The sequence below is a fragment of the Nicotiana attenuata genome, unplaced genomic scaffold, assembly GCF_001879085.1.
Source record: "Nicotiana attenuata strain UT unplaced genomic scaffold, NIATTr2, whole genome shotgun sequence".
Classification (NCBI taxonomy): Eukaryota; Viridiplantae; Streptophyta; class Magnoliopsida; order Solanales; family Solanaceae; genus Nicotiana; species Nicotiana attenuata.
In genome coordinates, this window is record NW_017671103.1 from 270,721 (window position 1) to 283,206 (window position 12,486).

The 12,486-nt window shown below is 35.4% G+C and overlaps 1 protein-coding gene across 1 annotated transcript in view; it reads right to left on the reverse strand.

Moving 5' to 3' along the window:
- Window positions 1-1,626: 1,626 nt before the first annotated feature.
- Window positions 1,627-12,486, reverse strand: part of LOC109205949 (probable mitochondrial intermediate peptidase, mitochondrial) — a 34,275-nt gene continuing 23,415 nt past the window's right edge. The window contains exons 2-10 of the mRNA XM_019368716.1: window positions 7,051-7,170; window positions 6,824-6,949; window positions 5,761-5,916; window positions 5,139-5,255; window positions 4,310-4,432; window positions 4,148-4,215; window positions 3,713-3,848; window positions 3,433-3,598; window positions 1,627-2,282 (exon numbers count right to left, since the gene is read on the reverse strand). Coding sequence (XP_019224261.1) covers window positions 2,035-2,282; window positions 3,433-3,598; window positions 3,713-3,848; window positions 4,148-4,215; window positions 4,310-4,432; window positions 5,139-5,255; window positions 5,761-5,916; window positions 6,824-6,949; window positions 7,051-7,170 — 1,260 coding nt within the window. The 3' untranslated portion in view covers window positions 1,627-2,034. The remainder of the gene's footprint in view (window positions 2,283-3,432; window positions 3,599-3,712; window positions 3,849-4,147; window positions 4,216-4,309; window positions 4,433-5,138; window positions 5,256-5,760; window positions 5,917-6,823; window positions 6,950-7,050; window positions 7,171-12,486) is intronic.

Consider the following 12,486-nt stretch of genomic DNA (forward strand, 5'->3'; position numbering starts at 1 on the left):
AAACAATTTATATATATATATATATATATATATATATATATATATATATATATAGACACATAACTAAAATCATAATAAACAAATAGTCATAAATGAAGAATACTAAAAAAAAAAATAAAGCAAATGATATCTTAAAAATACATATACTAATTAAATTTCTCATGTNTTATTTTGAGAATCCTTATTATTCTCATTATCACAATGATGACGATTATAATTTCGTCTATTGCCACGTCCACATCCATTGATATATTCATAGTGATAATTTGTCTTCTTTCAGACTTATCACATACTGCTATCACATTCTCTTAAGGGAATGAGAATGGAGCAAATTCAATGGGACGAGTTTCCACTTTTTGTGCCCATAATCATACATGAATTTGATCATGGAAAGACATAGAAATTTTACCACTTTGGGTGGTTATAATTTCTTTCAAACTCCATTAGAGTTATAATCAAACTTTGTTGTCTTTGCTTGTATATAAAATCAAATTATAGAATTTCAAGAATTTAAAAGAGAAAAATAAAGTAAGATACTTACCTTAAATCCAGAATTTAATCATGAAGGAAGTTCATGGAACAATTGACAATCATTATGCTCAATCCCAAAGCTTCTACTTACTTGGTTAGAGTCTCGTGCTGATAACGTGTTATGAAACAATAAAAGAACAAGAAGAGTATTGCAGAGAAAAGTAGAGGGAGAGGATTCTTATTGATTTTGGGATGAATTACAATGGAATAGAACCCTCTATTTATAGGGAGAGGGTGACTTAGCCACCAAGCAATGAACCCTAGAATCTCTCTAAATATAGGCATTCACCATAAATACAATTCTATTTATAACAATTTGTGATTTTTGAGTCTTCAAGCTAAATCTTTTACAATCATTTTTCAAGTTATGTTCTGTTCTTGCCATTTACTATAGAATCTAGATGGGGGAGGGGGAAGGGGAGGGGGTCATTTCTTTTTTAAAAAAAACAATAATTTACATTTACTTTCTTTTTCCATTACTTATTATTTGATGTGGAATTTGCATAATCGGAAGAAAAAAAAAGTGCACTAAAAGGAAATCCTGATTAAAAGCTTATGTATAATGATAGTTTTCTTATAGTCCTAATAACCTAAACATCTCCTTTATTGTTGCAAATATGTTTTTTACATACTTGGTGCTATGGCACTTTATGTACCTTGAGGTACGTGCACGTTAACCCAAAACACCACTCCTAAAAATTTTATGCCTAGCCGTGCCAATTTAGAGTTGTGTGTCTTTCATGAGTTCATGAACATATCTTGTATTTAAGTGGATAAAAGCACCCAGAGACATTTCTGGCAGAAATCAGAACTGAAAGAACCACTAAGAAAATTGTATATCAATTCTATACAAGATGTCTTGGGATTTTAAGGGAAACCTGTCACACCCGAGAGTAAAGAAAAAAAAAGGATCATCTACTGGAAATCAGGAGTGCTATTGGCTCTTCTTTTTGTCTTTTCGGGGACCGGAGGAAGAGTAGGGCTTGGTTAAAAAAAGGTAGAAAAAGTGTATTTTTATCCATTATTTTTTTATTTTTCTTGGGGATGCTGGGTTATTTTCCATACCACTTCCTCGGTCTAAATTCATGTTGCACATTGATAAATTCCTTGCATCATTACGTCTCTTCTGTTTTATTGGAATACGTACACTTGTCAAATTAAGCAAAGAATGGTCAAAATACGCACAATTAGTTTCTTTGGAGAATTGCTCAATAAATGGCCTGGCCAACGGCCATGAGATGTTTCCTCTGAACACTAACTTAAAGAATGACATGCTTGCAAATTGTTTAATTTGCTTGCTTGGCCGTGATGAAATCTCTTCAGACCAGCAGCATCATATAGTTACTACTATTACGATGGGAAGCCTCTTCCTAAATCAACTCCAAGTCACTCCAAACCCTTCTATGATGGCCTGCAATTTGCACGCTAGCTACTTTGCCTCACCATTGTTTAGTACAGGGGAGGAGATACTTTATCTTATTTTGGGGGCTAGAACTCCCTTTGCTAGCTTTTCATGAGCTCCATTTCCTCACAAAGGCTTGTAATGTCCGGTATTATTCCACCACTGCAATTCCTTATGATGCCACTCCCCACAAGATCATTCAGTATATCAGCTGGATCTTTGGCTCCTCCATGCTGCAAGAATTTCGTTCTTAAAGCCAAACCCGTGTCCGATGATAAAGGATCCTCTTGGCATATCCTTTGCCAGATAGTTGTGGCAAAGCATTTTGCATACAAGTAGCTATAGTAACCTGCACAAGGTTAAAGATGTTATACATTTTTATTAGTAAGTGCAATGAAGTGAAAAATAAAATATACATAATGGATATAAGCTACACCAGAATTGATATAATACAAAGATTTAGAACCAAACATTCCAAAAAACAATATTTATCAAAAACAGATAAGAAAAAGGAATAAATCAAATAGTAACAAAGAAGAAAGAAAATCTTCACAACTACCTCAGACGAATGTTGCTCTACATTCCAAGCTCGTCATTATCGATTTACTCTATAACCTAAAACCTTCTGCATTTTACATCTTTAGGAAATAGAACTCCACAACTAGAACAAGCTGAAGATAAAAGGTTGGATGTTATAGAGTACATCTTTCTTGCATCTTCTATTTCCACAATTCTCTATTACACCATATCAAGCAGTGAATTTTTACGTCAAATATCCCCTTTAAGGGGATAAAAAACCTTTATGATACATTATTTGACTAATTAAACAAATTATATTTATAGTTCTCGTGGCATCTCAATATTTTGGTACATCAGTCAAATCTCCACTTTCGATATAATTGCACAAGTCTCTTAGAATCTAAGAATGACCAATTGACATCCAAAAAAAGGAAAACACATATCTAACTACTCGCCAAGAAGAAAGGGAAAAAGGGAACTAACACCCACCATACCATCTTGCCAAAGTTTCCACTAGCCCCATTACTGTCTCCCACTTACCTTCGAGTTCTGAGAATCACACAACAGATTATGGAGGCATCGCACATCTAACAAGTAACTAATCTGATACTAAAATCATTTTTCAAGAAAGATACTTGAGCCGAGGGTCTATTGGAAACAGCCTCTCTACCTGCATTAGGTAGGGGTAAGGTCTGCGTACAGACTACCCTCCCCAGACCCCACATGTCGGGATCAAACTGGGTTTGTTGTTGTTGTTGTTGTATTTTTCAAGAAAGATACTTAAGATCAAAGTTTAAAGGTGGTAAAGAAGAAATCCTGATTGGACCACCTACTATGAATCATGCATTTATTGAACCATGTCCAAATCGCCAAATAGTAGGTGTGCAGATGGTATATCAGATAAATAACAGTGCAATGTTCTCTCACATATAGAGGCAACTATCACAAACGTGAGTCCATTAACTATATCATTCAGATACCTGCACCATAGTTTGTAAGGTGATTGAATCGGGTATGCCAATGTGTTCCTTCCACATGTGTCCAACTTGTATGTTGTCTTTTCAAATCTGCAACGATCGCCATTGTATCTCTCCATGTGGATGTCTGCTCTCCGAAAAGTGTTTGGTCAACTAATGCGTAGAAGATCTGATAAAATGAAAAGGCTGCATAGGTCAAAGCTCTTAACCCAAGTTTCCTAAAAATTGAACTGAAGAAATGCTCACAAACAGAGTTAACAAGGAAGGCCCCTGCAAAAGATACCTGGCGTTGCAATTCAGTTGCAGCAAACATCTTCTTAGCTCCCACCATTGATTCCACGAGTTCTTTGGGAATGACATCACCAGTTGAGTAGTGCTTAGCAAATGTCCTTAACACCCGATAATCCCATGCATAGGACCTATGGATCAACAACATTGCCAGTACTCTAGTTAATAACTGATACGACAGCATCAACATGCGCATGAAGCATTCACCCAGCACATAGAATATATAGCATGTACATTGCATACTAGTGGTGCTTAAACCAGAAAAACTAGGATCAAAAGAATCCATTTCGTGCCAAATCTAACGGCGATGATATCACATGAAACAAAAAGGTAAACAAACAGCAGATAATCCAATGGGCAGTGTTCATCAAACATTTGTCTTCATATCACTGATGAATAGTATGGATCAAAGAGTCAGCATTCTTCTCACTCAAATAGGTTTGACGGCGTTTCAGCAAAATCAAGAACCACTCTCGTACCCGAAAAGTGTTGATATTCCTGCACAAGTAGCCAGCCATCAAGTGAACTCGATGAATATTTCAAAGCGAAAGTGAAAAACCACTAGCAAATAGAAGCAGAACAAAACTAGTACCGTTCTTGAGAGCAATGAATGGAGAGCATGCCCAAACTCATGGAAAAGTGTTTCTACTTCAAAGTGGTTAAGCCTCACAGGAGCCAAACTCGACCCAGAGAAATTGCAAACCAGTGCTACAACCTATGAGTTTAACATGCACAGATAATTTCTCAATAACTAGGTAAAAATAAAATAAAAATATTGCAATGATCCATATCATCCAGAAGTAGACTCTAGCATGATATTATGTATTTAAATGATATGGCTACCCAGAGACTACAGAAGCCTCAAACTTACATGTACAAACAAACATTTGATTTAGGTTTTATTTTTTTTTTTTTTTTAGGGGGGGGGGGGGGGGGGGGGGGAGGGGGTTGGTACGCTAGGACAAGTTTCTATTGGATAAACTAAAAACAACTTCCTCGGATGACCTTTGAGAACTCATCTAGATAGCATAACTAACGAGAAATCAGAGAATCTACAACTTGCAAGTAGAAAAAGACATTTAATTTAAGAAAAGAATTGGGGTCTATCAGCATAAACTATAAATGAACTTTGGATGACCTTTAAAAATTGACCACTTTTAAGCTACTAGGTACAGGTACACATGATTTTTATTCCAGGGTATTGTGAAAGATAAGTCCCAATGCCCGCACCATACCCAGTTGAAACAGGTATATTGAACAATGTAATATGGATGACTGATCAACAGAGCATTTCCTGGTGGTCCTGTTTTCCTCAAACTTACACATTACTCCAGTTGCTAAATAAAGACATAATAAAAATACATGCATAGCATATGATATGAAAAACTATGAAGAAAAAAGAGAATTACGATCTTACATACAGGAAGTTGGTATATTGTCTCGGAAACACGACGCCCTCCTCGGATAGCGAAATGAGCACAAATGGGATGTTTACCTTTTCTTGACTTTAAATCAAGGTACAAGTACCCCAGGTCTCCCTGCAATTACGTATATAAACTAGTTCAAGTGGATGGATGTTAAAACTACCACTAAATGAACATTAAAGGAAGAGCCAAATGCACATCAGGATATTATAATGGATAAACTTGACAGACAAAGAAAGGCAAAGTTAATTTAAATCTGCCAGCACCCCCAATTTTAGACCATTAGTCCATTTTGCCATCCAACAACAACAACATGCTCAGTATTATCCCACATCGTGGGGTCTGGGGAGGATAGTGTGTACGCAGACCTTGCCCCTACCTAGTGAATAAGAAAACTGCCTATGCAAAATTCGAACCTGCGACGTGCAACTTGGGAAGGAATGGGTACGATATCAGAAACCTCCTTTGCCACACCAAAATTTTCAAATCAAAAGGGAAACGCAAAAGTAAAGAAAGAGAAAAAGTATTTTCTTTGAAAGGTGGATCTCCAGTAATCTCATAGTTAAGATGACATATGTTACTATATAACAAGATAGCCATTCTAGAATGTTAGACTTGCCTCAGTCGGATGATGTAGCACTATCTTTAACACATCAGGATGCCATGATTCACCGGGTGCAAGGGGTACTCTGTGAAAAGTCACACCAAAGAGTGACTCAACCAAAATTTTCAAACCCTCAATACACTGTGGTAAGGGAAAATATGATGATATAATCTGCAACATTAACAACAAGAGCAGTTCTGTCAAGAAACGGTCTTTAATTACATTGAGAGATGACAAAACAAAACAAAAAGAACCTTCAGAGCATGTAAAAATCTTCATCAGAGCAGCAATTAGTACTTCATATGTCAGTTGAATCAGAAATCTATAAGTATTTATAGCTAGGATAGTCATTCATGTCAAACCCATTCACAACAAAATAGGAGGAAACGAGGAATTTCAATGGTATGCTCTCTTCTCAGTCCACCTCTTCTTAAGATTTACATCCAATTTCACCAATACAGAAAGTAGGTAAAATTTCCATGAGACACAAGAAAATAGAAGAGCAAGCCCAATTTACTCGATCGCATTAATTACACATGAAATAAACTACACTCTGACGAAGCCCAAGCTCTGACAGTGGCGCTAGTTTTGCTCAAAAGCCTTTAATTGCCAATGGTAATCACTTCCTCTTGTCCATATGAGAGAACAGGTGGATGAAGAATTCCAAAGGAAAACAGCTATCAGATAGTCATACATGTCTTCCGAACCCATTTATGAATTCAATTTCATGCTTTTTCTGAACTCACATCATCAGTCCACAGAATCGTCTCCAAGAAACAAAATAAGACTCCAGCAAACGAAGAAGAAGATGGAGAAATATCCTTCTTTAAAGGCTAAGTAGTTGGCTCAATGCTTTTAAGTTCCAGGAGAACCTGACCTCTCAATGCCTGGGAAAACATGCCTTTTTCCATTTTTAGTTCAATTTAATCAATCACTTTGTATCCTTGATGAGTTATCAGCATATATTTTATACGTTCTCATCCATCTATGGAGACACTAAAAATAGAATGTAGAGTAAGAAAGACCACTGGTACACCTTGATAAGATAATAGAAAAATAATTAGGCTTCGCTGGTTACCGAGGAGTCCAACTTGTATGTTGCAGACTTCATCAACCACGTGAAGTATGCCTCATCCCACGGCTCCAACTCTCCATTAGGCTCACCACTTTTCTCTCTCTTGAAATCCCGAATTGCCTCAAACTCCTATTTAAAGCATCAAGATTTTCAAGAGCTTGAATCAGCCCTAGCAGAGCAATACAATCAGTGTCTCATTCATATAAGTAAAATCTACTCTCGGAACATACCTGATCAGCCTTTGGTCTGACCACTTTGCTCATCTCAAGCAAAAAGGATAAGACCACTTCAGGAGATGCAGCCATAGTAGAATGTAGAGAAAATTCAGCATAAGATTTATATCCCATAAGCTGCAAGTTAACAGGATAAAGCATATCAGTATTGACCAAAATAGATGATTAGTGAAGAATCTAATATCGTTGATAAATGAACAAGTGGAAGTAATAGTGAAATAAAGAGAATCAAGGAGAAAAAGTACTGAATAATGATTGACCAAATCAGGAATATTCAGATTAAGTATATACCAATCACGAGTTACAATCTCCGTCCTGAAAATAGTTATATTACTTTCTTATTTGGATTGTCACGAAATGTTGCAGGCTTTCCTTAATCAGGAACCCCGAATATGTTTGTACAGTATAAAAAGTGTTACAAGATTCTTCTCAATGCAACTTCACTTTTTTCACTATTCTATAACATTAACAACATGAGAATCAATACATGGCCCCATATGTTTTCTAAAAGATCAAATATATTAAGCAACTCATATTCTCAACTCTTCTCTTAATATACCCCAGTTAAAATGGGTGAATGAATCGGGACACACCTAATCTCAAATTAGGTATATATACATTCCACTGCTTTTACAATGTCTTATGTCAAGACATTAATACTACTACAAAGAAAGAGGAACTCTCACCAATCAACTTGAAGAAGCAGCTAAACATACAGAATTAGCTTATGGCATTCTTAAGAAAACACCTAGTCTATTATTATATAGATTATTTTATGAAAGTATTAAATTATATCAGTAAAAGAAGTACTGGAAGAGCATTTCCACATGCTTGGACCAAAGAATAAAATCAGGCTACACCATGAGGAATATTGCAGAAGAAAGTAATCTATACTATATTAAAAGCACGAAGGCCCTTAGCGAAATGTTGTTCGCCTTTTTTACCCTTTTAAAATAGAGTTCACACTAGACAAAATAGTCATTTAATTATTATCCTAATATTTAAGACTTTAAAAGAAACTAAAATTTCGATTATTAGATTTTTCCTTATTGAATTAAGCAAGAAATCCTAATATTAAGCCGAAATGTCGTTCGCCTTTTTTAGCCTTTTAAAATAGAGTTCACATTGGACAAAAAAGTCATTAATTATTATCCTATTATTTAAGACTTTAAAAGAAACTAAAATTTCGATTATTAGATTTTTCGTTATTGAATTAAGTAAGAAATCCTAATATTCAGGACTTTAAAATAGATATTATTTAAGAGAAGTAAGAGTATTACGTTTCTTTTCCTTATATACTGTTTCTTTTCCTTATATACACTCACGGTAATTTCCATAGAAATATGTTCACATTGATTCCTCTTATTAGGGAACCTATAATTCTAACATGTTTCTATATACTGTTAGCAAGAGGTTTGTACCTAATTAAATATTTATTCTAATTATTAAATGTTATTCAATATTACATAAACCGATAAAGAGAATAATATTATGCTCGAGTACCAGAAAAGTTCAAAAATAATTTGTATCTTCTATACTATCATAAAAGCATGAAATCTCAACAAATAATTAAGTCTTTGAATTAATAAAGCAGCAAAAAAGTCAATTCAATTTTGTTTCAAAATTATTATATAAGTAAACCTATTTGCCAAGTAGATAAAACTTTTAAGGTACACAAATTGTTTTACACAGTACTTAGCATTTGTCGTGAAAGAAATAAGAAAATAGAGCAGAATTTATTATAATATAGTATTAAAAGTTACATTGCTAAAATGCTAAGTTGAAGCAATAAGGATATAACATAAGACAAAANAATATCAAAATATTAAGCCAATTGACAAATTAATAAAAAATCACATTCGTAAACGTATCGTACTAAGTACTTGCTAATCTAATAAAGAATACACAAGAACAATATATTTGATTACTATAATGCTTTGTATCCTTCGATTTTGTATAAATTTTATTATATTTATGTATACTACATTAAATAATAAAATAGTACAACTATTATTTATTAAAATAATATGATATATTAGATCATAATTTTATAAGATAACTATTCCGTCAAATTATTCGCACATCCCGCGGGTTCTAACACTAGTACAAGTATAATATACTGGACTATTTGTGATTAGATATGTGAAAACTTGTAACGAGCCGACCGGTCGTTTTGAGCATTTGCACTTGCTCGGTAGTTTACGGGCATGAGTAGCATTGTATGATGTATTATGACTTGTGTTAATCGTAGGTTTTGGTTTTCAGACTATTTGGAATTGATTTGGAAGAATGATTCTCAACAAGGAAGCTTTAAATTGGAAGAATTGACCAAGTTTGACTTTTTAGTATTTGACCTCGGATTGAAGTTTTGATGGTTCCGTTAGCTCTGTTGGGTGATTTTGGACTTAGGAGCGTGTCCAGATTGTGATTTGGAGGTTCATAGTTGAATTTGGCTTGAAATGGCAAAAGTTGAATTTTTTGAAAGTCTAACGGGGAGTGGACTTTTTGATATCGGATTTGGATTGTGGTTCTGGAATTAGAATAGCTTCGTTACGTCATCTGGGACTTTTATGCAAAATTTGGATTCATTCCAGATTGATTTGCTATATTTCGGCACAAGTTTTGAAAGTTGAAAAGTTCAAAGTTCATCAAGTTCAAATTGAGGTGCGATTCGTCGTTTCGATGTAGTTAGGTGTGATTTGAGGCCTCGAGTAGGTCCGTGTTATATTATTGGACTTGTTGGCATATTCGAATAGGGTCCCGAGGGGATCGGGCGTGTTTCGGATTGATTTCGGATCATTTTTCCTTCATGTTTGATTGCGGGTGTAATCTGGTTTCTGGTGTCTCATTTGGTCTTTGTGATCACGAAAAATGTGATGCGGTCGCGTAGAGGGAGAACAGGAGCTTGGAAGTTTCTTAATCGCGGTCGCGATTAGAGGGACGTGATCGCCTACCTTGGAGCTAGTCACTGTTCGCGTTCGCATGGTGTAGGACGCGTTAACATAGGGCAAGAGATGGCAGTTGGGAATCTGAGTTTCTTCTACGCGTTCGCATAAGTGCCGCCGCGTTCGTGTAGTGTGGGAGCAGTGTGTTCCGCGTTCGCATGTTTAAATCCGCGATCGCGTAGTATCTAATGAGAGGCTGCTGAGTTGTTCTTCGCGTTAGCGGAGGCTTGTTCGCGATCGCATAGAGTAGTTTTGGTGGCAGCATATTTTGTTCATCGCGTACGCGATGGACTTCCCACGTTCGCGTAAGAGGAATATATGTGCAGATTATAAAGTACTCTATTTCGGGGGTTTCGACCATTTTTACATAGCTCAGATTGAGGCGATTCTTGAAGCAATTTTCACCATGTGGATTGGGGTAAGTGTTCTCTACTCGGTTTTGGTTATATTTCATGAATCTATCTTAGCTTTTGGCAATTGGTTGATGAATTTTGAAGAGAAATTGAGGGGTTTCTGCCTAAAGTTTCATAATGTGAATTTTTGAGTTTTGAACATAGATTTGGAGTCGGATTTGAGTGAAACTAGTACGGTTGAACTCGTAACTGAACGAGTTATCGGATTTTGTGAGTTTCGTCGGGTTCCGAGGTGCGCGCCCAAGTTTTGACTTTTTGGCCGATTTTGGGCTTTTGATTAAGGATTCGACCTTTATCGCTTGAAATTATTTTCTTGGGCTTTATTTGATGTATTTGAGTTGCTTTTGGCTAGTTTTGAGCCGTTCGGAGGTTGGTACACGCGGGATGGCATCTTTGGAACATCGTTTGGCTTGCTCGGTATTGGATTTGGCTTGTTCGAGGTAAGTAACACTTCTAAACTTGGTGCTGAGGGTATGAAACACCGAATTATGTGCTATGTGTTTGGTGTTTAGGTGACACACATGCTAGGTCACGGGCGTGTGGGCGTGCACCGTGTAAGTTGTGACTCCGTTATTCTTGTGGTATTGTGTAGCTACCTTATCTTATCTCTAACCATGAAATTTCTATGTACTTGAGCTATTGAGCTGTGATTCATGTTAGAAACCATGTCTAGGCTACATGCTTAACCTGTTGGGACCCACTGAGGTCATTTCTGCTGTTGAGTTATCTGCTTTCATTGCTTTACATACACAGTCATACGCATTCATATGCATATCATATCTCAGTCTCTGTTACCATTTATTGATACATCATATCATTATTTTGGGCTAGTTTTATGGCAATGAGCCCGAGATACTTAAGAGATTTATGACTGAGTGAGGATGAGGGCCTGAGCGAGAGTGATATTATGGGATCGGGCTGCACGCCGCAACATGTTATATTGATTATGTTTATGGGATCGGGTTGCACGCTGCAATGGGTTTAACTGATTTACGATAGTGCTTGGGCCGAGAGAGCCCCTCCGGAGTCTGCACACACCCTCAGTGAGCGTGGTTGATTTATATTGAGGGGTGGATCTTCCCTCACTACTAGAATTCCGGAAAAAACCGACCAAACTTTAGCGACCAAAGTTGGCTGTCAAGAAAAGCGACCAACGTTGGTCTCTAAATTGGAGAAAATAATAAAATAATTATTTTAAATACATTAGCGACCAAAGTTGGTCGCTATTTGGTTAATAATTTCGTCGAAATGTTGACCGGACTGGTCAGACTTGCTTGGTCAAAGAAATACTGAGATTAGCGACCAACGTTGGTCGCTATTGTGGGACCCACTTATTAAATTTTAATAATTATAATATTATTTAAAAAAATTATAAAATATAAATAAATATAATTTAAAATGAGCGACCAAGGTTGGTCGCTAATTAAAGGGTAAGTAGATAGAGACCAACTTTGGTCACTAATATGGGACCCTGTTATAAAATTTTAATAATTATATTATTATTTAAAAAAAATTATAAAATATAAATAAATATAATTCAAAGTTAGCGACCAAAGTTGGTCGCTTATAAAATAGAGACCAACTTTGGACGCTAATATGGGACCCGTTTAACAATTATATTATTATTTTAAATATTATATAAAATATAAATTTAAATTTAGCGACCAACTTTGGTCGCTAATTTAAATTTAAGTATAATTAGCGACCAAAGTTGGTCTCTTTTCAGGTCAACAATGGTCAAAATTAAAAATCACTTTTGTATTTACTATCTAAATAATATAAATGTAAGCCGTTAACACTTTTGTAACACAAGGGATGAATAGACTAAAATATACTCTAACATGCTATGCACTAAGTATAAGCGTATTAGGTAATATTATATCAATATAGCTTATATATATGTAATATATATAGTTACGTTGTACTATGCACTAAGTATAAGCGTATTAGGTAATATTATATCGAATATGGCTTATATATATGTAATATATATAGTTACGTTGTACTATGCACTAAGTATAAGCGTATTAGGTAATATTATATCAATATAGCTTATATATATATATGTATATATA